Here is a 26,583-nt window from a genome sequence, read left to right on the forward strand (position 1 = left end):
AATACAGAGCTGAATATTAATCATACCTCAAGTGGGCACTTTAAAAAAATATATAAACACATGATCTTTGTCTGAAGCATATTATGCCTCTTTGAGCCACAGATAGCATACAGAGTGACTCGATGGCATTTAGTTTTATTCAGCATCGAGATAAGTAATAATGAGTCTGTGTCCTCACTGAGAAGTTGAAAGGTCAGTCAGCAGAGAAAGCATGCCTTTGGCCACACAGGAAACTGCTCCACACTTTGCCTAAGGTGAAACTAACACATTTGCCTGGCCATGAATTTCCTATGAGGGGTCTTTTCATGTGGAAATTTTAAAGAGAACTCACACCTTTTAAATTGCAAATTAGAAAATATCAATGGGCTTTCAAGTGTTGAATGCCAATTAAATCCTCTGTTAATAACTCTATCTGTAAGGTGAAGGACACTGTTTGGTGTCCTACAAGGAGAAATATTGCCTTCTGTGTAATTAGCACTGCACTGCACTGAATTAAGCCCTGCACTATTACACAGTGAATGTAAACAAAACATCAATTCCAGCCGCCGTCTAAATGACAAAGCATTTCTTGTAGTTTTGTCTGTTTTCAACAGTTTTGCAGGTTTATTATTGTCCATAACCCAAATGTTACTGATAGGTTACAGGTGGGTGTCATCAACCATTGCACCAGGCAGTGGCTTCTGTTGTCTGCGACAACGACCAGCACAAACAAGACCTGCAAAGGAAGATTTCAGAGCCTCCCTTAATTAAAAGTAATGAGGCCACGATGGGAAATACCCAATTACAAGTAGAGCTGAAACGATTAGTCACTTAATCAAGTCAGGCAACAGAAAATTAATCTCTTTGTTGCTTTCCTTTGAGCATAAACGCTTAATGTGCACCGCTTCCAGCTCCTAAATGTGAATATTACAGGTTCTCTCTTGCCCGTCTTTGAATAAAGTGAATTTCATTTGGACTTGTCACTGTTACCAAATTTTCCTATTTGACAGCTTGGATTTTTCCGCAATTATCAGGCGTTTGATAGACTAAAAACATAATCAATTAAGCAAGACCGCAATCCAGTGTGATTATGAGCCCTAAATACAAGTTCCAGGAGGATTACCAACAGTATGTGCAAAGTGTGTGTAATTAAAAACGATTCAACTCTACATTTTACAAATATTTAATTACTGATGCATAAAATATAAGCAGAATTCTATTATTGTTGCACTAAAGGACACAGTACACAGCACTTAACGCCAGCAGCAATCCTATGGACTACATTTCCCGTGCACCCCTGTCGTCCCGCCCACATACCTCTGGCGTGCGCTCACGCCGCGCTGTGGGGATCCTGCTCAGCGCGAGTTGCCCCAACAGAAGCGGCGAGGCTCACGGTACAAAAGTTTCTCCACAGGAATGGGCAAGTTTGAGAAGAACGCTTTTCTTTTACACCTCACCCCCGCGATCCCCACAACAACAACGGATTGGATATAAGGATCGACTGCGCCCCGACAGACAGCTCCAGATCTGGACTTTATTTCGTCTTCGTGTGTCTTTTTCTGGGGGTGATAACTTGGATAACTTGGATTCATCTGAAGATAAAAGCAAAAACAAGTTGGGAGGTGTTCGCTTGGGGGGAAAATGCGTTCCTCTACGCTGCCTCGCACTTTTGCAAAGTTCGCTGTGCTTTTCCTGCTATTGTTGAGAGTGGAGAGCGGATCTGGTACTAACGCCAGGACGTGTCCGTCTCCCTGCGCTTGTCTCAGGGAGCTCGTGGACTGCGGTCGGCTGAAAAGGGGACAAACACTACCAGCTGTGATCCCGGAGTGGACAGTTGAACTGTGAGTCTACTGGATCAGCTTTTGATTTGAATCGCTGTGAATAAGGGTTTAAAGCTCTGCGCACCTCTTGGGGAACAAGTTCAGTTTTCTTGAGATGAGATGGGATGATCCGCATTCCTGTCGCACTGAAAAGGGGAACGGGTTGTAAAGCAGAAAAAGTAGAAGAAGACTGACTTAATTTGCTTTGATTTTATTGTTATTTGCTATAGATCCAGTCAGGAGTCCAGAAAAAGTTGCGCGTAATGGTGACCTTAGTCATGAATCCGCTTGTGTGCGTTATATTCACTGATCCTTTTTAGCAACGTGCCATTTATGTGAGGGAAGCGTTAAACACACCATACATACACCAAACCCCCCTTTCTACATAACCTGCAGTTAATTGTGAACAAATCCGCCGAGCGACTGCAGGTACTGGGCGTTTAGTCAGGCTCTCCCATGGGCGATCGCATCATAGAAGCAGCTGCAGAAGCTGCCAGTAAGCAGTTATTAATGAGCATAAGTGCTGTTAATAAAGAAGAATATTGCGTTTCGATTTGAAAGACGGGCATCTACACGTTTATCCGCACTGTTTGGGTGTTTTCCCTGTCCAGATTTTTAGTGTCACAAACCCCCGCGGGCCTCCCCACAGCCATAAAAGCGTAAACCAGATGCAGTCTGGTTGCAGCACTGAAGTCTTTCCTCGACTCAGACCTCCATTACTCTGTCCACAGGCTGCTTTTGGTTGAGCTTGGCCTGCGGCCTTTTTTGAAGCTGGGACACCATACCCAGCTGTAACAGCGTGATCCTAGATGTGTTCTACTTAGATAATTATTCTTAGTGACTTGTTTTTTTACATCCTGGCTTTAAGGTGGAGTGCTTGGTTTTTATTGCCCCGTGTTACAGCGCTTGGTTGTAGTTCTTGCCCTGCTGCTGCTGAGTGAGTTTTTTCTCTCCCTAAAATGTGCTGCTCTGGAAACTTGAAGTTGCCAGAGAAAACAGACCCAGCCTGAGCCTCGTAACCGAGGCCCAGTCTTCCCAAAAAAACAAAAAAGTTCCATATGGGGGGAAAAATTCTTTTCACTCTGGCATGCTAATTTACGAGTGGCTCTCCAGCACATTTTAAACCCCTTAGACCGCCCGACCCTTTGTTTTCCAGCACCCCATTATTTCTGCTGAATTAGCAACACAAGAGCCAGCGATGGTACTGATTAAGGGGGAGCGTGTAGGATTAGTCTCAGAAAGAGGAGGGGGGCATGGAGAAAGTATGGAGAAGTAGGATTAAGCCGCACATATATGAGGGGACGTTGAGAGAAAAGGCAAAAGATTAGTCCAATTTTTAAACTGAGAACATATTTATTAAATGGAAAGTGCACCATTTGATTTTTAGTTCCTTTTTTAAAAAAAGTCTCAGTTGCATAATGTTAAACATATACAGTCAAATCAAGGTAACTTTATTGTACCTCGACAAATACATGATTTCTAGGGAGACCCAATATCACAGATGGATAAATATACTGGTAGTGACAGGGTTTCTACATTAAAATGTCTACTTTGCATTTTATGTTTTAAAAATAGTTTTTATGTGAGTGAATCTCAGACACCACGTTTAAGATATAGATATATCTGTCATGTGGCAGTATCAGTCGACTGGTGTCTGAAATGTAGTAATGACTTGATAGTACGTCATAAATGTGAATTTTCTAGCACATTAGCCAAATTTTAAAATTGGCCAAATTTTAACTAGATACTTGTTTAGTACTTGAATAAAGTATTGAAGTGCTAAACAATGCAATGTTGTGGTAACTTACTTTTACTTTGGGCTGCTTCCTTATACACAAACTTTGTTAGAACATGCAACACTGAAAAAGAGGTGAAAAAATTACTAGTACAGCACCTGATGTCTCTGAGTTTAACTAGCTAGAACTAGTGAAGCCCAGCTGCTAGCCAGTTAAACTATTCGTTTTTCTATGACATTTGAAATGTGACTAATAGTGTATATTTGATTAAACATTTATTGGATAACTTTACTGAGACATTCATTTGACCAGGTAAAAACCATAAGAACATTTTCTTAAAAGTCACGTGCCATTATAGCTGATGCTAATTATGTTTGCTACTTAGCTAATTCCTTAGTGTGGTGTCTAAAATCTGAAAGCCAGCAGTTGCTACACGCCTTCCAAAATCCTATTTTTTTGTGGTTGGTATTTTAAAGCTGAGAATAATTTAAGTTTAACTGTAGTTTGTGATGTGACAGTCAGATTTCAGAATCAGAAACTTGTGGCTAACTTGTGGTGTTTATGCATCGTTAGAGAAACAGTTGTCATATTTAATTTGAAATCTTCTGCTATTTCCCCTTTTATTGTAAAATGTTAATGACAGCTCTTGTAGTGTGTAGAGTAGCTCATTCATTTTCTTTAGTGAGTGATAAGTACATTTTCACCAGCCCAGCAGATATAGTTCTGCAGCCTGCACGCAGCACTGCCTGTTATCTTGCTCCTCTCAGAGCCTGCTTTGTGAGGGATATGAAAGTGTCATGGCTACTCACGGTTTATCTCAGGAGTATGATAGGGCACCTTTCCCTTATGGCCCCCAGCGCTGGAGCTGTAACAACAACAACAACAACACACAGCTGCATGCTTGGAGGAAAAAAATGGGGGGAGGGGGTGAAGGAGGTTAGTTAGAGTAAAACTCTGGTTGAGTGGCTTGAGAAACTTTCCACCAAAGAACAAAAACAGGCCCCAGAAAATTCAACAGGGGTGTTTCAGGCGTATGAAAGGCGTCCCTCTCACTTTTCCCGGCATTGAGAATACATTAGCAGTTGTTAGGTTCTCCCCCTCCTTCCAGAGCTGCTTGATGGATTCCAGATGAGGGAGGTAAGGGGGGCGAAGAGGAGGAGGGGAGGTGTAAAAAAAAAAGAAAGAAAAAAGTGTCTGGCACCACAGCGTCGATCGTGCGCAGCAGCATCAATAACTCCAGTGCTTTATGGCGCACGAGGCTCTGCTTGCCAGATTTCTTGAGCTGGTTTTCAGGCTCCTTTTCAAAAAAACAGGCAGCAAAAACAAGAGTCTCACCCCGAGTGAGCTGCAGCCAAAGCTGCTTCAGACGAGTCCAAGACCAGGCTCGGTTTGAGCCAGGCCTCCATCCAAATGGGGCTCAGACAAAACCAAGACATAGACCAGATCAAATTGAGCAATATTCAAGACTAAAACAAACAACGTGCAGACTCATACTCATACTTCTAAATAGAGTATTATATTCAGGAGTTTCCAAAATTGTCAAAACTTTAGAGGAGTTGTGATTGCTAGGGGTTTTTGAGGTCAACTACACAACTAAATAACACTGAAAGTACATGTTTAATACATGTTAGATTTGATTTTCAGGATTTGTAAATATCGAAGTCAGAAAAAAGGGATTTACGAGTCCAGACACCAACAAAGACGTCCGGACAGAGACTCAGTTACTAACAAACCTCTCCCGACTCCATTCGTCCCTTTTACTCCCCCCCCCACCCCCACCACACCACACACACACACACACAATAAGTTATCAGGTTGTAGGTTTTGGCTTTCTCTGCTGACGTCTGGTTTTGAAGGAAGCTGTTTTGGCATCAGCTTTTCTGCTGTGTTTCAAAGGAGAGACCAAATGTCAGAAGCAGCCTTTTAACTTGTGAAGCATTCAGAGGGGAAAAAGTTGTATTGGAACTTTTTTTCTCTTGCTTTGAGATGTTGTCCAATATTGGGCACTTCTCTAAAACACCTCAAACAGTCTTAATGTTGCTGCTATTTGACTGTATTTCAAAGGGATATACCTGTGGTTTGAAACCAAAGTCACGCCCACCCTTAAAAACAACTGGAACTAAAATTCAAACCAGTCGAGGGACTTTGTTTAAAATTTGCGACTTTATTTGCGACTCTAAGCATTCTGTTACGTCTTGGAGCTTTAACCTCGTAGTTACATTACAGTGAGTTTTTCTTTGATCCGCTTTCACTGTTCACAGTTTTAAGGCACAATAACACACCAAATTTGTATGTAATTATGTTTGCTGCGCAGACCCAAATGTAAGACTGTAGCAGCTGAAAACTACAGTGCGTGGGGTATACTTTTCCCTTAATTTTTCTTTCTTTTTTTCCCCGCAGGGACCTGAGCCACAACAAATTGCAGGTGCTCGACAGCACTTTGTTTTCCAAACTACAACATTTAAAAGAAATGTGAGTATGCCTCGTGTTTCGCAGCACATTTCAGAGCAAACTCGGGCTTTTCCAAAACAGTGTGTCTCTAACTCTTCTTTCACTTTGTCTTTTTTGATGATATATTCAGAAAGCTGAACCACAATGGACTGGAGGAGATACCAGATCTGGGCCCTTACGCCTCAAACATCACAGTTCTCATTCTGTAAGTAAACCTTTCCTTTAAATCGAAAGCTTCTCTGGATTCTCACCTCAGCGTGGTGTGGAGGGTAATTCTCCGCCGGGGCTGTCATGGCTGGTTAAACTAGCGAGCAGGGAAGTGGTTCCTCCCCCTCCTTCTCTCTAGAGAGCAACCCATTTGACTAAGCTGGTTCCCAGACGGGGCAGTCAGAGAGATGGCAGTCAGCCCCAGACGGGTCACGTGTTTCGAGACAAATGCCATCAACAGAAATGGAAAAAAAAATTTTTTTTGGTGGCTTTCGCTGCTTGTTGGTGTATTTTTAAACTGGAGGCAGTGACGTGAGACTGGGAAGAAAGAAAATCTGTCATGTGAAAAAAATTTTTTTTTTTTGGTGTGATCCCAAGTGGATGGGTCACGTCCAGTCCTTTAAAGAGAGTTGGAAGAAAATGCTTCAAGTTTTAACATTGTCTTGTTGTATCAGTTTTTCTAACTTTTGTTGAGAACGATCACTTCGTGTGCTTGAGTGATGCTGAGTATGCAGAAGGCGATTTGACTTGTCGTAGTCGGTCCCTGTCAGATTTTAACCAGTATTGTTGTGCAATACGTGCTCTCGGGGCAACGCCAGATATTAGTGTGTGAAACCGCAACAATTTTATTTGCTTTCTGTGGCACGTCTCTCAAAACCAGCCAAAGTGAAGTTACTGTGGAGGAATGTGCCTCCACTCCACTCTGAGCTAGATGAGGCCTTCTCCTCATCAAGCCCCAACACGAAACCCCGCGGTCGCCACAGGGCGTGCAGTCTTCAGTCAGTCAATTGACAATTTGTTTACAGATTTCACTCAGGAGCATCACCTCCAGCTATAAGTTTCTTAGCACAGAAACATGAGTAGGGTAGACTTTTTTTTTAAATCCAAAAACCCCAAAAAACCTTCATACTTTAGAGCAGGGATGTCAAACTCATTTTACATTACAGCCCAGTTTGAGCCTTAGTGGGCCGGATCACTGAAACTCTGTTTTCTGTCAGTGTAAAGAAGTTTAACTACACATTTAATCGCTAACATATTTTAGATAAACGGTGCGACTGCAACAGTACATCTTAGTTTTTATTCATGATTTAAAAATGCTGCTATGGTAAATGAAAAAGTTCTGTAACCTACTGCAGAGACTGTCCTGTAACTATAAAACAGAAAGTTTTTGTTCATTCAGAGAAAATGTCTGATATATTTATTTATACTGTGAATCCATTGTTTGTTTGTTTGTTTTTGTTTTTTTTAAAAAAACCTTTCTAAGCACTTAGTGAATGTGAATTGTTTGTCTATTACATAATTACTTTGGTCTAGTGTGAATGGCCAAGGGGGAGGTGTTTATCAGTAGGAAACTGATGTTAAATTTTGTTAACATAAGTTAAAATTCATTCCCTCCTTCGTATTGTTCAAAGCCATGCAGTGGGCCAGATTGGAGCCTCTGCTGGGATGATTCTGCAAATGGTTTTGCAAATGTTTGAGCCATTTTTGAAATAAAACATACCATTTAATGCTGACAATTAGTGAAAAACAGGATGCACGAGAAGCTGTAGCTAATATTAGCTAATACACATTTCTGCTAACCATGCACTGTATAACAGATGGAACTAGCTTCCAGGTTTGAGAGGTGGAGCCAGTGTTGAAGTACCTTTAAACTGTATTCTATTTAATTGCCACTAGGGGGCGACTTCTGGGGTTACAAAAGGACATAAGGTTTAAAAGAAAACAGCTCTTGTTTTCCTTCTTGCAAACATTCTCCTGATGAGTTTATGGGTTCAGTCACTAGTTTTAGGTCATGCTAAATAAAAATTGAAGTTTATTTTTGTACATTTTGGTAATTCTAAGAGTCAAGAAAGGAGAAATATCAAGGTTATGCTCATTGGCTAACAACTTATCAATCACAACACGTTAGCAAGTAAATGTGAGGTGAGCTCTCTTTTGTCTCGGTCGTATTCAACTCAATGAGATGGCAACGCCCACGCAGGGCTACGTCCATCTTTGAGCAGTCTTTCATTTAAACAAACTATTCTAGTTAATAGCTACAGTTTGTCATGCTAATTTTCTGGAAGTGGATAGTGCCGTGGAGCTTCATGAATCCTATTTTGCTGACATACATTTTTTTTTTTAACCAAAAAGCTCACAATATGCAGTTCAAGGTCTGTTTTAATTTGAGAAACATAAAAGAATGTTCTGTGAAACATTGCCTGTGCTATATAATTAAGTAAATACTGGCTATTTTGCCTTAAAAAAGATCACATTGCAAAACTGTGGTTATCAGCGGGTTTGCCAGCATTCAAAAACTCCCGTATTTGTCAAACCCAAAACACACCGCATTGTAACTCTGTTATTGTTGTCAAGCACAATTCATCTGAAATATGCAAAAACCAGAGTGAAGAAAACGAGCTCACGCAGAAGAAAACGAAGTGAACACTTGCTCTCTCACTAGCCATCCTCCTCCTTCAGATGAAATGGCACAGTGTGTGATTTTTCCCTCCAGTGAAATATTTTTCCAGAATTTCTCTCCCTCCTTTAGTTTCTCCAAGCTGGGATGGTTGTAAAGAGGGGGGGGAAAGACCTCGGGGTATCGAATACCACTTATTCAAACAGCCAGTCAGACATAGCGGCAGCTCTCGTCGACTTCTTTGACCCCGTTGCTCTGAGTAAAAACAAACGGCAATAACCCTGCAGCTGGTAGTAATTGAGTCGTGATCAGTTTAATTAATTGAACAATTTCCCAGGAATTTATGGAGGGGGTGAACCCCACCACCACTAAATCCCTTTGCTTGTGTTCAAGGAGGGTTCAACAAATGACCATAGAGATTCCAGGTTGGATTAGGTGTATAAGGAGGTGAACCTCTGTGTTCCTCAGGAAATGGGAACCTTGTTGAAATGAAGAGATCCAAAGCAAAATTGGCACAGATAAAGTAATTGTTTGTTGAATTTTTCATGTGATAGAGATTCAGCTGCTAATGAAAATGTTTGTTGGTTTGCTTTTGATAAATCAGGGTTTTGTTGAATCTGTTCTTTAAAAATCCCGGCGGTATTCCTTTACAAGGTGTTTAGTTGTTTTTGCCTGAGTATGGGTTAAGCTAAACATGATTTGATGCTAATTGAGTTGTTGGTTGTACTCCAGATAAAAGACTATAGCAGCTTTGTTATGTGAGGAAGATGGCTGTGAGGTTAGTGTGAGTTGTGTTAGCTGGTCAGATATGTTTAGATTTAGAAAAGTGTGTCACTGTAGCGTTTCTTTAAACTCAAAGTTAAAAATGTCTGCCTCAGTGCTTCAACCAGATGGTTTGATGGACAGTTAAACTTGAGAAACTGCAATTAAAGGAGGGATTAAAAGTTTGTTTCTTGTTGTCGTTGTCTTTTTCGCTCTTACCCATGCTCACTTCCAGCTCCATACTTTGGTTGTTGGGGTCTGCTTAAGTAGAATTGTATGATTAATAGTTGAGAGGAATCCGTATACCAGCCCTCGTTCGTCTTTCTGATACAAGCAGTTTTTGCTCCTCTACCCTAGGCCCTGTCCATGCATACTCGGGCATTTTATTAAATGTTACTTTTTCTGTGTTTTGGCCTTTCAGCCACATGTAAAAATTAAAAATTGAGCTCCTTCTAGGGTTCCTTCTGTTTCTACGTTTGTATGTAGACAAAGAAATCAGAGTTTCTCTTATATCTTAAAAGGAGTGTGCCTGTATCTCTTTTACTAATGTAATACTGTGTGCCGTGTTAGTCTTTGTAAGCTTTTAATTGGCAAACATGTGTATATGTTTAAGGATATATGGCCACCAGTTGCTTTGGCATGTTCTTGACAGTCTCATCTTTTTCGTGTGGACAACGATGTTTTTCAAAATGAACTTGTTTGAAACAAATACCTGTGAATGTGTAGCCGGAGAAAGGCCACTCTGTTTTTTAAGCCAACTTTCTTCTGATTGGCTGCCCCTCGTCACCAGAAAATATATATTTACAGATTGTGGGCAGAACTCCTGTGTGTAGGTCAGAGGTTGACCATATTAGGGTTATACACTCTTACTGATGTCACACAGAGCCAAGAGCAGAAAAAAGTGTCAGAAACAGAGTTCTTAGAGCAGTCTGAAACCTGAGGTTTTAGCTGAAATTGTTACTATTTGACTATGTTCACTATTGGTATTCAGCATTCTAACATTATGTATTTGATAGAATTTAAGAAATGCAACAATGTGTTTTAGTACTTTGTGCAGTGCAGAAACGTACAGCCTTAAAGACATCCTTGTTCTACACAAGCGTCCTTCAGTTCACGTTAACACAGTGTGTTCTTCTCACTGACTGGCGTGTTAAGATGATCTGCCATTTAAGTGAGATATGCAGATATGTGCGGAGTTTAATATGGCGTCTCAACAGTGAAGCACAGCGCTGGTTTTCATTACAGGCGCCACTGCAGAGAGGGAGAGAGTCATCAGATGGCTTCTGCAAACTCTGTTCTTTTTCCAATAGGAAATACCACACACACACACACACACACACACACACACACACACACACACACACACACACACACACACCACAGGCAAGATACATTTAGAAAAAAGGCGACTTTCCATTTAAAGAACTTCCCCCTCCAAAAGTATTATTTGCCAGTCACTGCAGCGAGCTTTGCTGAACACGGGGCAGTAACAATAAGAAGCCTCGACGAGGATCTCGGGTTTTTGCAGTGAGTAAATGTGGTCAGCTCGATGGCGGCTGAGGCCAGAAATACTATCGAGCTATGCAACAAGTGCTGACAGGTATAAGCTTGTGTGAAACCTTTGTCTTATTGGTGTAATAGGCCTGTGAGTATAAAAAGGCTTTACCTGATTATATTGCACGTTGCAAGCATTTGAGAAGGTTTGAAAAAAAAAGACCATTACATGCGATTAAATCGTTTTGTAGCCACGAAAGCTGCGCAACAACAACGTTACCATAGTTTAATAATTATTGCAGATTTCCTCAGTATTCAGCATCCATTGGGCTGTTATTGACACATGCTTGGCCTTCCACGGACTTCCAGAAGCTGCAGCAAAGCCCTGCAATCACACTAGTAATGACTCCATAATCACATTAGATTGAATGAACAAGTTTGGAGTGAGTGGATTTAAAGTGTACAGAGCGCTGTTTGTTTGTGTGTGGCAAGGACTCTTTGAGTGGCAGTGCAGATGTTGAGACTGAAAGCACGGTCTCGACGTACAGTCCCGCAATTGTCTGGGCATGCAGTCGCACAGAGAGTCACACAGAGAGTTCACGGTTGGGTTAATGTTTAAAGATGAACAGCGGAAGATATTTTCTACTGCGAAATAACGGATAGGATTGTGCAATAATTACATGGGAGACAGCGATGATACCATCTAGCAGTCAAATCGAAGGCTAAGCTCTTCCCCGGGAGCGAGGAGCAGGCACCGAGCCCCTCCACCTGTCCCCTGTTTGAGCTCTCTCTCTGAGCAAAACTGGAAAGACTGGTTCTGTCTCACCAGGCAGCCCTCCTTCTCTCAGCGACCAGTCAGGGGAACATGAAAACTGAGATACAGGCGGTGTGCAGCACTTTTGTTTGGGACCCGAGGGCTGTGATGCACGGAAGGCTCGCTGCAAATCTCCAAACAAAAGTTGCTGACAGTGAGCCAATGTGTTTTACTTCGGTAATGATGTAGTTCGTGCACACTGCAACACATGTTTAGGTTTGACAATTCAGTTCAGTTGAATTTTAATTATATAGCACCAAGTCATGACAACAGTCACATCTATGCACTTTATTTTGTAAGGTAAAGACCCCACAATAATACAGAGGAAACCCTAACAATCAGACGACTGCTTTTGAGAAAGGACTTGGCGACAGTGGGAAGGGAAAACCCCCTTTTAACAGGAAGAAACCTTCAGCAAACCCAGGCTCAGGGAGGGGCGGGGCCATCTGCCGTGACTGGTTTGGGATGAGAGGAAGAAGACCGGACAAATTTGAAAAAAGTGGAACAAGAAAAGAAAGTGAAGGCACGCTCGCCATTCTGTGTGACAGTTTAATGGAGCAATGTTTTCATGTGTTTCATGAACATATGAGTCTCCGGCTACGTCTACGCTAATCTGGATAAATTTGTAAATGGTGTTTTCATTTAAAAATGCTCCGCGTCCACACTATTTTCAATCGTTTCCGAACAGTTCTTCATCCACGCTGAAACGACCAGAAATGCTTACGTTCCTTCACTGCACTCGACCTGTGTCATTTCCATCTGCTGCTTATTTACTTTCCAGCTCTTTGAAACATCGCGGTAAAATGTTGAGGAAAAGCACTGAGTTTTTTAAATGGGTTACAAAGTTGCAAAAGCGAGTGAGAATTAAAGAATTTGAAGAAAAGCTCTCTGGAGCAGGTACAAACTCATATTAATCTTTTTTATGGCTGTCAAAATTGAGAGCAAACAAAACAACTGCTGTACGATGCCGTCCGCCATCTTGGTTGAATTGGTCACATGACTGCATCACATGACTAAAATGTGTCAAGGTTTTCGAAAAGCCCCCATTTTTGCAGTCTACACTGTGACAGCGTTTTCAAATGTATCCACTTTGGAGTGCGTTTTCAAAAAGCTCAGTTTTCCTTGACCAAAAACGCCGTCTCAGTGAGGACAGAAGGCCAAAACCGGAGAGAAAAAGATGCGTTTTCAAACGAAAATGTATTAGTGTGGACGTAGCCTCCATGCCCGCCAAACTCCTCCATCTCTCCCGACTCTTTGCTTCCCATCATATCACCCCGTGAATGAGAAGTTTACAAAAAGGTGTTGCAGTTCCCACCCAGTTCTATGAATCTGCAGCACACCACAGTTTCATAGCAGCGTGATGCAGGTTCAGCTAATTTGCATTGGTTAAACATTAATGGCACCGCATCTCATATTAAACCTAAATTATAAAACTGTCCTTGCTTCTTTTCTTTCTTTTTTTTGGTTGCTGGAAAGAGGCTTCAGGAAAACCTCTCTCCTGGTCAGCAAGGTGTAGCTGGAGGAGGGACTGTAAGTAATGAAAACTAGGCCTGTAGTCTGCTGCTTTGGAGGGAAACCCCCCCTCCATTCCACTTGCTCTCTCCCTCTCTGGTGCAGAGTCTCATGCACAAAGAGGGCACTGTAGAGGCTCTGTTTATAACTAAGCAGTCCCTGCACTGCAATTTAGGAGGCGTGCAGCTCAGGAAATTGCTGGCCTCTGCTGAGGCATGCTTTCACTGAGGGAATGGTATTCATCAGCCAAGTAATTGGCAGGTTACTTTTTTAAATACCTTGTTGGTAATTATCTTATAAACAAAATAACACATCAGTAAAGTGAAAGCTTGTTTGGTGTGAAGAGCAGCAACATTAATCATACTGAATAATTTGTTGGCTTTTTTTATGAAATGCGCGTGCAACCTCAGCAGAAAAAAAAGATGACATAACTTCATGTTGGGTGGTAAGTTTAAGCTTTAAGAGCGCGAGAATTTGTCATTTTTTTAATTCCGCAGCCGAATTTTGGGAACGCGAGTGCTTGTGTATCTGGAAATGTGAAACCGATGCGCACCGCTAACCAAATACATGATGTTTTTGTCATTTATTGGAGCAATGGTGTCTGTATTTTCAGAGCAAACAACAAGATCACTGCGATCTCCGAGGCTCAGCTCCGGCCCTTTCTTGCCATGGAAACCCTCGACCTCAGTAACAACAATGTTGTGGAAATAAAGTCCGGCTCCTTCCCTGCTCTGCCTCTCAAGAACTTGTGAGTGTTATGATTTTCTTTATCTTAAGAAAAACATTCAGATCAGAGCACAAGCATGGCGCTGTCATGAAACTCGTTCATTCAGAGCCAAAGAAAGGTGGTGTTTCCAGCTGTAGTCATTTATATTTGGCAGCATATTTCTGTTCTGGGACCCCACAGCAGTCAGTCGGCACATAACACAATACATTTGATCACAACAGAGATGACAGTTATTAGTCAGAGATGGCATGAAAATGGGCGGAGGTGGATTGCAAAGCAGCTTGCAGATGCACACTAAATTTAGGCAGGTTTAATCACTCCATCTAGTTCAACAGTAGATATTGCAGTTTTTCTGCAGTACATTTGTATTTAAAGCAGATTTTACAAGCATATCTTCCTTTTTCAGGTTCCTCAACAACAATCGGTTATCCTCTCTGGAGCCTGGCTGCTTTACCAATCTGTCGAGCACGCTGCAGGTTCTCCGGCTCAACCGCAACCGCCTCTCCAACATAGGACCCAAGATCTTCACTCTGCCTCACCTACAGCATCTGTAAGCAAAAAAATGACAAAGGCTTGCTAGACAGTTTGACCATCCATCCATCTGTAGGACTTACGGCTCTGGGTCATCGGGGTAATAGTCTAAACAGAAAAGCCCAGATGTCCCCCATCCCAGCCACCATCGAGGTGTTCCCAAATTTTGTTGCCCCATAATTCCACATTTTCCTCTGGCTTCTAAGGGCTGTTTATCCATCTAGATTATTTTGGTATTGGTTTCCCAATTTTGGACATCGCCTGTCACTTGCCACGTTGGGCTCATGTGGAAAATCCACAGGCAGTCTCTTTATACTAAAATCCACCTGAAGGAAGCTCGCACACTCTATTGCCATATTCCACGACCTGACTTGTTGCACAGGTTGCTATCGTGGTACCACGTTGGAATTCACTGGGCTCCTGGGAGCGACCCATTCTTTCACAAATGTTTGTAGAAGCAGTCTCCATGCCTGAGAGCTTGATTTCATCCACCTGTGGCCATGGACGTGATTACTTTTAGCAGTATAGTGTATCCACCTGTGGTGAGAGATGCATGCTGGTGACACCTCAACAATAGAGCTGTCCTCCTCGACTGAGTTGTAGTGTGAGCGCGGGGCATGCTTGTACTGCTTTTCACTGTGAAAATAGTTTGAGTCCTGTTTCCACTTTAAACTTTCTGCGTGCGTTTCAGAGAGCTGAGCAGAAACCGGGTTCGCAGGGTGGATGGGCTGACGTTCCAACACCTCCCAAGTCTTCGCTCCTTGAAGATACAGAGAAACAGCCTCAACCGCCTGATGGACGGATGTTTCTGGGGTCTCAGTAATATGGAAGTCCTGTAAGCATTTTTTGTGATATGTTTTATTCCTGAAAGGTAATGTTGTTTGCAGAATAAAGTCTCACTGTGTGCGTGCACGTGTGTGTGTGCAGGCAGCTGGACTACAACAACCTGACAGAGGTTAGCAAAGGCTGGCTGTACGGCCTGCTGTCTCTGCAGCAGCTCCACCTCAGCCACAACACCATCAGCAAGATCAAATCTGACGCCTGGGAGCCCTGCCCGAAACTCAGTGAGCTGTGAGTCCACCTTTTTTTTCTCTTTCCCTGCCGTCCCTCTGGATATTTCCCCCCACTTTCTATTCACACTCTGAACTCCCAACACTTTTCCGTGTTGCCCTCTCCTCCTCTCTGGCACTCCCATCTGCCCTTCCTCACACTCCAGTTCCTCCCGTCGCCAATACACCCCGAACCCGTCACACACACACACACACACGTAGACAAAGCAGCGTCTCTTGTGCTCTGCCAGTCAGTGCCAACATTAAAGCACTGCCAAAATATTACACACCCCTTTGCCTCCTTTCTGCTCTGCTGTCACTTGAGCCAAAACATTGGCCTCTGGAAGTCCCGTTAGTTGTTTGTTTTTTTTGGAAATTCCATTATTAGTTGCATTTTCGTTTCTTTGAAATACCCACAAAATTGATTTCTCAAGCCATCAACGCACGTTCCTGCGAGCGGATTGAATTTCCTTTGTTGTGGTTGTTGTTTACAGCGGTGGCCGGTTTTAGTGTTCGCCATGTCTGGAGCTTTTTTTCACGGATGGCTTGTTTTTTTCTTTTCTTCCTTCTTCCTCCCTCTCTTTCCCACTTTTTTTCGCTCTTATCACACAAGCCTGAGAGTAAACAAGTCGCCTGTGGGTTGTGAACGTGTTCAGCTATCTTGATTTGTTCTCATCAGAGTTTACTTTGAGGGGAAAAAAAGTCTATTCGGAGTGATTCACAAATTCTTTTTTGATGCAAAATTTGATCTCTGCAGACTGATTGGAGATAAGGTTGGTCTGGAAATATAAAGAGTAAAAAAAAATGGCAGTTCTGTTTTGTTTGTTTTTTTAAAATATGAAACATGAAGCATCACAACAGCCGAGTCAGTTTGTAATCAGCGCTTTGCAGAAATGTATTTATTATTACCTTCTTGTTTTTCCCATAGCAACCTGTCCTCCAATCACCTGTCCAGGCTGGACGAATCGGGATTCGCAAATCTCGGCGTGCTTGACAGGCTTGACGTTGGAAACAACCGCGTGAGCTTTATCGCTGATGGAGCTTTCCGTGGTCTCTCCAACCTGCAGATGCTGTAAGTTGTATTCACTGTTGAGTATGTAGTGCCTTACTCTAACAAGAGTAATTTCTTACACAACTTGTTGAGTTATATTTTGCTTTTACATGGCCCGAGATGATAGACAGTACAAGCTGCCCTCCATGAGACGACCACACCATGGTGATAGCCGGGGTTACAATAAGACTGTCAGTCTTCTTTCCTGATGAGCTTATGAGTATTAAGTCATTTCGGGCCATACTGAATAAACAACTGGGTCTTTTTGGTTTTGGAAGCCAAGGTGCAGATGGTGAAAACGCTAATCTGGATGCTTTAAAACAGGACTGCACGAACCAATGGATGATGTCATGGCATCTACGTCCATCTCTTATACTGTCTATACCTGAGATGAATTGTTACATGTTTGCAAGTTAAAATTATAAACCTGCTGCTCCGTGCCCACACATAAATCCTTATAAAATAAGAACATGCACATGATCTTTTATTTAAGTTTAAAAGACAAATCAAATTTTGGCTGGGATCAGCAGCCATGTTATGTTACCATAAAATGCATTTTATGCAAGAACAAGCAAAGTGTCAGTTTTGTGTTAGCAGCAGTGGATAGTCTTTCGTGGCCTAATCACGGTTTGCACTTTATTGTCTTGCCCTCTTGCACTACAAACAAAAATTAATGTAATGTAAGTAAATGTAATGTGATTACTGCTTTACATCTAGCACTGATTACTGTAAGTAGTTTGTAGATCATCGTGTAGAACGTTACTCACACTGTTGTTCTGAGTGTTTCATTTCTCTACCTTTCTAAAAACAGCAGTACCACTAATCATGTTTCGTTTAAATTGCTCGAACACTTAGAAAATCCTTACCTACCCCAGTCTTAACCCAAAGTTCATTGGCATATATATCGAGGCAAAATAGATTTCAAACTTTTCTTTTCAGGTTCTCCGTGCTAGGGAAAAAGAACACAGCTTGTATAAAAGAAAGGAAAAAAAAAAACCTTCAGAGAGCCACAAACCCAACCTCAACACCCCCTCCTCCCCACACACATACACACCATACACCCATCGTCCCCTGTTCCCACAGAGAGGCTCCCTAACATTTTTCCCAGTTAGGTCTTTTTAACTAGAACCAAATGTCTTCCTTAGGTCATCGTAGGGCAGGTGTGCACCTAGTTAGACGTAGATTGCTTCAGGCCTTCAAACCAAATGCCCCCTACACACACACACACACACACACACACACACACACACACACACACACACACACACACACACAGACGCACACATACATACTTCCTCAGTTTGTATCAGCCCTAGCAGGCGTGTCGAGGAGAAAAAGAACTGTTTGAAAGCAGGAAAGCCGCTCGGGGATCAAAGCAGGCAATTTCTCAGGGAAATGCTTTGCTTTTACTGATGTTCATACCCTAAAACTGTGTATTTAGTTGTTTTGCGTGTATTTTTCTTTCTGTGGATAGCAGGATAAATGTAACCATATTTTTTCCAGGAATTTTTAGTTTTGGTAGCAGAAAATGTTTCATCAACATCAACAGTTGGTTACAGTCTCTCGATTTCAAAGAGACATTTTTTTTTCTGTGTAATGTTTCTTTTTTTCAACCTCGTGTTTTATTTCTATTCCCACGGGGGTAATTCTGAAGTTCAAAGTTCTAACTCAAACATTGAGTGGAAACTTAATGTTCTCACTGAAGTAGTTCGCATGTAGAGACTAGACTTGCTAGCTACTTGAGTTGTTTCCACAAAGCCAATGTAATATAACGCTGAAAATGGCTGAAATATGTAAACTCACAAGGACATAGCAAAATGAGCAATTAATGTCAGGCGAGCTTAACCAGTAAATATAGAAGGATATGTTGGTTTTGGTCCATTTTAGAATAAACAAAGTGTCTTTGTGTATGTTAAGATTTTGGTAAACTCCTTTGGGGATGATCACGTACAGATTTAAATTGCACGTGGAATATATCATCCCCTCGAATGCAGTTTAAAATGCAGCACAGCTTATATTGCCGAGCTTCCTTGTAAAACTTTTTTCCACTATACAACACAGAAATGCCAAAGCAGACTTTTAAAAAGTGCCACCACGGCCAAGATGCAACTTCCTGTTTGGGCACGGGGCCACTTTGTAATTTTAACATCTCGAGCATTTTCCCTCCATCACGCGAAATGTAAAGCCGCATAAAGTTTTATTAACATCACAAGCGCAGTTGTTTTCTGGGTGTGGATTTTTTTTCTTCCTTTTTTTTAAAGTGCTTTTTATGTTTGCTTCTCCTGAAAGGGATCTCCAAAATAATGAAATCTCCTGGACTATCGAAGACATGAATGGACCTTTCTCTGCTTTGGACAAGCTGAAAAAACTGTGAGTGTGGGATCATTTTGCCATAATCCTAGTGGAACACAAACAATGTAAGGTCACCGAGTCAAAAGTGTGGTTGGAAATTGATAAGACTTTTGTTGTTTTCCCAGATTTCTGCAGAGGAACCAGATCCGCTCGGTGACCAAGAAGTCTTTCTCAGGCCTGGACGCGCTGCAGCACCTGTGAGTCGGCCTCGTGTTTCACTGATTGTTTCCAAAAGTCCGAGCTGTAAACTAACCAGGGTGAATCACACTAAGACAGAGAGGCTGTTTGTTTCTTCTCCCATTCCTCCGCTTTGATGTGGAATCAAGAAGAAAACTCTGCCATTAGTATCTTTACATGTGTGCCAGACTATATCGATCACCGAGGCAAGTGGAGATAAGTCTGTGTGTGTAAATGTGTGTGTGCTGGGGATGGTGGTGCAACAGCTGCATTTGATTCTAATTAGAGTTTTTTCCCAGCCGTTGCCAAAGCTCAAAAGCAGCCCAGCGTTGGGCCTCTCTTGATTAACGCAGCAAACTGCTGCACAGAGTTTTATTGTTCTGGAGCCCAGACTTTTTCTTCACTCGATTGAAGTTTTTGTAGCCTTCGCTCCACACGGCTGATGTCGGCAGAAAAAGCTGCCATCTTTGTGTGGGGATCTTAGCGGCCCTAATTTTCTTCTCTCTTTCCGCTCCGCAGAGATTTGAGTAATAACGCCATCATGTCCATCCAAGCGAACGCCTTCTCCCAGATGAAGAACCTGCAGGAGCTGTAAGTGTCTACGGGCAGCTTCAGTTAGTGTTTCCAATGTTGATGTGGGACAGAACACCAGGTGAAACTCATTATGGTCTGCTGGGAAAAGTCTGCAGCAAACAGTGCTTACTCCAGTGTTAATAACGGGTTCACGGTTTTCTTTGTGTCCTTCATTATAGGATAGCTTTCGCTGAAAAACCCAAGCAAAGCAACCTTTAAATTTATTCAAATTCAGTGCAAGTCTTGACAAATTACATACACAGTACACCGGAATAATGTTTCCTAAAGAAAACAGGTGCATTGTAGTTGGATTTTAGGTGATATTTTAGTATGTCTGTGCGTCTATATCTACATTAAATATCCAGTATAAATACTAAACAATATATGAATCTTATTTTGTTCCTAAACGTATTCACTTCTACATTTACCTGATTCATATACACAAACCGATGGTCTTGTACTGATAAAAATCTCCCTCTGTAGATTCCACTGTGGTCTTTATTTGACAGTCGGCTTTACCTTCATCGGCTGTGTGAGGAAACGCAGACTACCAGCCATTCTAAATATTACTGCAAAGTGAATTAAACGCCTCTGGTATCTTCTCCCCCCGGCAGGCGTCTAAACACCTCCAGCCTCCTGTGCGACTGCCAGCTGAAGTGGCTACCCATCTGGGTGGCAGAACAAACCTTCCTGTACTGCGTCAATGCCAGCTGCGCCCACCCGCAAATGCTGCAGGGCAGGAGCGTGTTCGCCGTCCGCCAGGAGGAGTTTGTGTGTGGTGAGTGATGCATCCACTTGGTGCGAGACCTTGACACAAATGTCCCATAATGTCTGAGAAACAGCCATTTATCCACGACAGGTTTTCCACTCACAGACTGGCCCAGATTGTTGGGTATTTTCCTCCTTGACTTCTGGGTTTCGAGAAGGAATATGATAGAAGTTTACTACATTTTTCCTCCAGGGCCCCATCTGCACTTAGTTGCAAATAAAATCCTAAGATTTACACTCGTGTCTTGGCTCTTTAAAATAATGATAAGGACTAACAAAACATAACATCATATCAGAGCTGATCTGCAAGGTGTCGTTTAACCTGACAATTAAAAAGTTATCTGAAAGACTTTCTTGATTAAGAGATATAGGAGGTCCTCAAACCTTCTGCAACTGAGGATATAATGTCAGTTATTAAAATCCAAAATCTTAAAAAATGGGAAATTGGAATGAGCTAAGAAAATATAAACACGTTATATATTTATATATGTACTTGCAGCTCAAAAATTCCTTTTTCTTATTCACACAGAGGATTTTCCAAAGCCTCAGATCACTGTGCAGCCGGAAACCCAATCGGCCCTCAAAGGCGCCAATGTGACGTTTGTGTGCTCTGCGGCCAGCTCAAGCGACTCGCCGATGACCTTCGCCTGGAAAAAAGACAATGAGGTCCTTAATGATGCGGAGATCCACAACCAGGCCCACCTACGGGTGCAGGGGGGAGCAGGAGGTGAGACGGAGGTGACGGAGTATACGACCACATTGCAGCTCCGAAACGTCGAGTTCTCCAGCGAGGGGAGGTATCAGTGTGTGATCTCCAACCATTTTGGATCTTCGTATTCTACCAAGGCCAGACTCACCGTCCACAGTGAGTTTGGAGTGGGATGCGTCATTTTATGGGCACGCACCTTTAAAGATGCTAAACAGTCTAATCAGAATGTATTTTGGTCTTTTTCCAGTGCTCCCTTCCTTCACGAAGACACCGATGGACTTGAGTATCCGCGCCGGGGCAACGGCTAGGCTGGAGTGTGCTGCTGTTGGCCACCCTTCCCCCCAGATCGCCTGGCAGAAAGATGGAGGCACCGACTTTCCTGCCGCCCGTGAACGCCGGATGCATGTCATGCCTGAGGATGATGTCTTTTTCATAGTGGATGTCAAGACTGAAGACATTGGCGTTTATAGCTGCACAGCTCAAAACACAGCTGGAGCCATTTCTGCAAATGCTACACTCACAGTTCTAGGTGAGAGAAAGGCACCAATTTCAGGTCCAAAGTCTTATATGTAGAAGTTGTTGGCCCATTTTAAACTCTATTCTCGTGCTTGTCTTACAGAAACACCGTCATTTCTCCGTCCACTCATGGATCGCACCGTGGCCAAAGGCGAGACCGCCGTCCTTCAGTGCATTGCTGGCGGTAGTCCTCCCCCAAAGCTGAACTGGACCAAAGATGACAGTCCATTAGTGGTTACAGAGCGCCACTTCTTCGCAGCTGCCAACCAACTCCTTATCATTGTTGACGCCGCAGAGGCAGATGCAGGAAAGTATACTTGTGAGATGTCCAACACTCTGGGCACAGAGAGGGGCAACGTTCGACTGACGGTTGTGCCGAATCCCAACTGCGACTCTGGAGCACAGGGCGTCGTTGGGGTGGGTATTGGATCTGGGGCAGGATCTGACGATGATGGGTGGACCACAGTAGGCATCGTCATCATAGCGGTGGTGTGTTGTGTGGTTGGTACTTCCCTGGTTTGGGTAGTCATCATCTACCACACCCGTCGAAGGAATGAAGACTGCAGTGTCACCAACACAGGTCAGTTCATGGGGCTTATTTAATTATCATTCAGTACCTGATTTCTTTTTCCTTGCACATTTAATATATAATAATGAAAGCAAAACTTAACCAAGTGTTCTTATGGTTTAGATGAGACCAACCTGCCTGCCGACATCCCCAGCTACCTGTCCTCTCAGGGCACATTAGCAGACCGACAGGATGGTTATATACCGTCTGAGAGCGGTAGCAGCCATCAGTACATGACGTCTTCTATTAGTGGTTTCTATCTGCAGCCCAAAGAAATGATCGGTAAAAAGCTGCCTTTTCTTCTTTGTTTCCAAAGTGAAAGCTGTAGAAACAGTAGGGTTTTTTAGTCGAGCCCATTCATTTGTCCTGACAGGTCTTTGTCATTTGGATACAGGAAGTGAAGTGGACATGGAAGTGGCCATTGATCCTCTGCTTTGCCATTACCAAGGTCCAATTGGCTCACTGCTTCAGAGAGATAACATGTACTTGACTGACCCAACCGAAGTCTTCACAGGTCTGCGAAAAAGTCTGGCAACATTACTGTTGTTCAGCTATAAAAATCTATTCAAGTGTATGTGACGTACTTTAAAAATCTCAGACTCTTTATAAAGATTCTGACTGTTTTTCAAACCCTTCAGGTTGTTCCACTGACCAAAGGCCAGCTTGTATGGACTCCTACAACGGCAGCCTGACAAACTCTAAAAGGAGGGACTACTTCCTGACCGAGCATTTTGACCTCTGCTCGTCCACTGTCCTGACCCAGCTTCCCAATGCTAGTTTGCATCATGCTTCCTCCTACCATCAGAGCGACCATCGTTCATCAGTGGAGGAGGGGGATACGGTTGATTATGGGAGACCTAATGAATGTCTCTCCCCCTGCAACACCTTCATGGGTAGGTCTTAAATTCATGTTTCCCAAACCGTCCTTACTTCAGAATTTCCTGTGCTCCAGCCTGACTTCTTGTTGCACGTTTTCACTCAGGAACATTTGGGAAAGCTCCCAATTGGAGGCCTCAGGACCTTCATCCAGGATTCCCCCCACTGTCAGTAACACAGAATGGCATAACTCTGCACGAGAATCCTTATACTGCTCCGGATGCAGAGTCAGACCACAAGGAGTTCAACGACTCTTCATCAGAGCAGAGCAACAGTGTGTATGAACAGCCATTTGACAACACGCGGACTGATTCCACCTCACAGTGTCTATCAAGCACTTAGCTGAGTGACTGAGCTCCAGTGAGCTAGTGTTTTTCATGAAGAGAACAACCCAAAAAAAGAACATTTCTACCTCACTGAATGTACACTTTTGCAATAAAAGGACTCCTCATGTGGACAACGAGTGAATGTAAAGGACAATTTAATGTTCCTGCAGAAAGAAAAAGGAACATATTACCAGCTGTTGTTGAGGATACAGATTCTGTTAAATATTAAAGATCAATATATACATTTTTTTTTATCAAAGTTTATTATATTTTGTAAATTGTATATAAAAAAGATTTCATTATTTTTGCTTACATTTTGAGTACTTTGCAGCTCTGCCTATTCACTTATTCCAGCTTTGAATGAAGCATTGTTTTGCACATACATTATGTAAACAATAAAAACACCTAAATGTGTGCTGCTAAATTCATTGAAGGCTTCACGATGTTACTCGCTTCATCTTGCAAGAGATGGAGGTGTGGCCATGTGGCATATGTCGGGGGTGGGAGGTTAATGCTGGCCTTTTATACCCAGTCTTTTTTTTTTTTTTAGAACCACAAACCACCAAGGACAGTCTAGGTCTGTCATCAGTGAGCCCCCCCACACAGAGAGGATATTTAACTGTTAAGTATCACGGTCTGACTCCAGAAACAGCTTGGGAATAACTGGGTATTACTGTTTATTGACTTTCATAGTAATCATACAAATTCATGTTTCAGTGCCATATTGGGATATTCACCAGCCACTTTATTAGGTACACCTGTTCAGCTGCTCATTAATACAAATATCTGGCCAAACAATCACACAGCAGCAACTCAGTCCATTAAGGCATGTAGTCAAGATGCCCTGCTGAAGTTGAGCATCAGAATGGGGAGCAAAGGTGATTAAAATGCGACTCAAAATCACTTGAGTATTTCAGAAAATGCTGGCCTGCTGGGATTTTCCCCACACGTCTCTTGGGTTTACGAAAAATAGTCAGAAAAGGAGAAAATATCCTGTGGCTCAGGGGGTTGGGAAGCGCACCTGTAACTGGAAGGTCGCCAGTTTGATCCCTGGGCTCTCTGTCCTGGTCGTTGTGTCCTTGGGCAAAACACTTCACCTACCGATGGCGCGATATGGCAGCCTCGCTTCTGTCAGTCTGCCCCAGGGCAGCTGTGGCTACAACTGTAGCTTGTAGTGAATGAATAGTGGAATTGTAAAGCGCTTTGGGTGCCTTGAAAAGCGCTCTATGAATGCAATCCATTATTATTATTTTTGATGTAAGAGGAGAATGGCCAGGCTGCTTCGAGTTGGGAAGAAGGCAACAGTAACTCAAATAACCTCGTTACAACCAACATATGCAGAGAATTATCTCTGAATGTACAATAGCTCAGATTTGAAATAGACGGACTACAGCAACAGAAAACCACAACGCCAGTCCTGTCAGCTCAGAACAGGTTACAGTTCACACGGGCTCACAAAGATGAAGAGAAGAATGGAAAAGTCTTGATATCTGCTGCCACATTCAGATGGTAGGGTCAGAATTTATTGTAAACAACATGAAAGCATGAATCCATCCTGGCTCATATCAGCGGTTCAGGCTGGTGGTGATGTAATAGTAGGGGGATATTTTCTTGGCACGCTTTGAGCCCCTTTGTACCTACTCAGCACCATTTAACCCTTTAAATCAGGGGTGGGCAACTCCAGGCCTCAAGGGCCGGTGTCCTGCAGGTTTTAGATCTATGATTGATCCAACACAGCTGATTTAAATGGCTAAATTACCTCCTCAACATGTCTCGAAACTCTCCAGAGGCCTGGTGATGAACTAATCATTTGATTCAGGTGTGTTGACCCAAATCTGAGGCCATGGTTCTCAGCCAGAAAAGAGTGGAGTGCCCACTCCGGGTCGGGGATGAGTTCCTGCCCCAAGTGGAGGAGTTCAAGTATCTCAGGGTCTTGTTTGCGAGTGATGGGAGAAGGGAGCCGGAGATCAACAGATGGATTGGTGATGCGGACGCTGCACCGGTCCGTCGTGGTGAAGAGGGAGCTGAGTGTAAAAGCGAAGCTCTCAATTTACCGGTCGATCTACGTCCCTACCCTCACCTATGGCCATGAGCTGTGGGTAGTGACCGAAAGAACGAGATCGCGGATACAAGCGGCGGAAATGGGCTTCCTCCGAAGGGTGGCTGGCCTCTCCATTAGAGATAAGGTAAGAAGTTCAGCCATCCGGGAGGGGCTCAGAGTAGAGCCGCTGCTCCTCCACATCCAAAGGAGCCAGATGAGGTGGTTCCTTGTGGGCATCTGACAAGGATGCCTCCTGGGCGCCTCCCGGGTGAGGGCATGTCCCACCGGGAGGAGGCCCCGGGGAAGACCCAGGACACGCTGGAGAGATTATATCTCTCGGGTGGCCTGGGAACGCCTTGGTGTTCCCCCGGATAAGCTGGAGGAGGTGGCTGGGGAGAGGGAGGTCTGGGCTTCTCTGCTTAGGCTGCTGCCCCCGCGACCCAGCCCCAGATAAAGTGGAAGAAGATGGATGGATGGATGGGTGTTGACCCAGGGTGAGATCTAAAACCTGCAGGACACCGGCCCTTGAGGCCTGGAGTTGCCACTACTGCTTCAAACCCTAACCCGTCGGGTTTGAAGAGTTAAACCCATTTAGACACAAAAGCCTGAGTATTGCTGACCATGTCTATCCCTTTATGACCACAGTGCATCCATCTTCCAATGGTGCTTCCAGCAAGATGCACAAAGCTCAAATTGGCCTCTTGAAAAAAATAAGCTCACTGTTAATAAAATGGTTTCCATGGTTACCAGATCTCAATCCAAAAGAGAAACTTCGGGATATGGTGCAACAGGGATGCAAATCTGCATTAACTGTATGATGCCGTCATGTCAATATGAACCAGATTCTCAGAGGAATGTTTTCAGCATAGTTGAGCCCATTGTGATTGTAAGCTGGTAACAGATGCTAACAAAGCTTTGCAGACCAGTATCTATGTGTTGTAGCTGTGTATCAAAGTGAGCCTTGAACCCACGAGGTGGGCTGCTCTTCGGTTGTCGCTGATACTTTGGATTTGTGGCATACCACAGAAAGGGCAGAAGTCATATTTTGCCAAAAGAAAACCCTTCTTTGTGTCAGAGTGAAACTGAGTGTTAGAAACAACAACCAAAACTGCCGACAGCAGCCATTCTCCATGCTTCTCGTGTGTG

General features: G+C 43.2%; 1 protein-coding gene across 1 annotated transcript; it reads left to right on the forward strand.

The window, feature by feature from the left end:
- The first annotated feature begins 1,329 nt into the window (after positions 1 to 1,329).
- On the forward strand, positions 1,330 to 23,810 carry lrig3 (leucine-rich repeats and immunoglobulin-like domains 3). The gene is made up of 19 exons (XM_040035583.1): positions 1,330 to 1,820; positions 5,936 to 6,007; positions 6,117 to 6,191; positions 13,787 to 13,921; positions 14,307 to 14,450; positions 15,123 to 15,266; positions 15,359 to 15,502; positions 16,409 to 16,552; positions 18,821 to 18,901; positions 19,009 to 19,080; positions 19,580 to 19,651; positions 20,248 to 20,411; positions 20,931 to 21,266; positions 21,358 to 21,639; positions 21,730 to 22,206; positions 22,318 to 22,476; positions 22,589 to 22,708; positions 22,833 to 23,087; positions 23,177 to 23,810. Exons 1-19 carry the CDS (start codon positions 1,621 to 1,623, stop codon positions 23,410 to 23,412), a joined length of 3,312 nt encoding a protein of 1,103 aa, XP_039891517.1. The 5' UTR covers positions 1,330 to 1,620; the 3' UTR covers positions 23,413 to 23,810.
- Positions 23,811 to 26,583: the final 2,773 nt, after the last annotated feature.

This window comes from Simochromis diagramma, unplaced genomic scaffold (genome assembly GCF_900408965.1).
Source record: "Simochromis diagramma unplaced genomic scaffold, fSimDia1.1 OVJJ01000816.1, whole genome shotgun sequence".
Lineage (NCBI taxonomy): Eukaryota > Metazoa > Chordata > Actinopteri > Cichliformes > Cichlidae > Simochromis > Simochromis diagramma.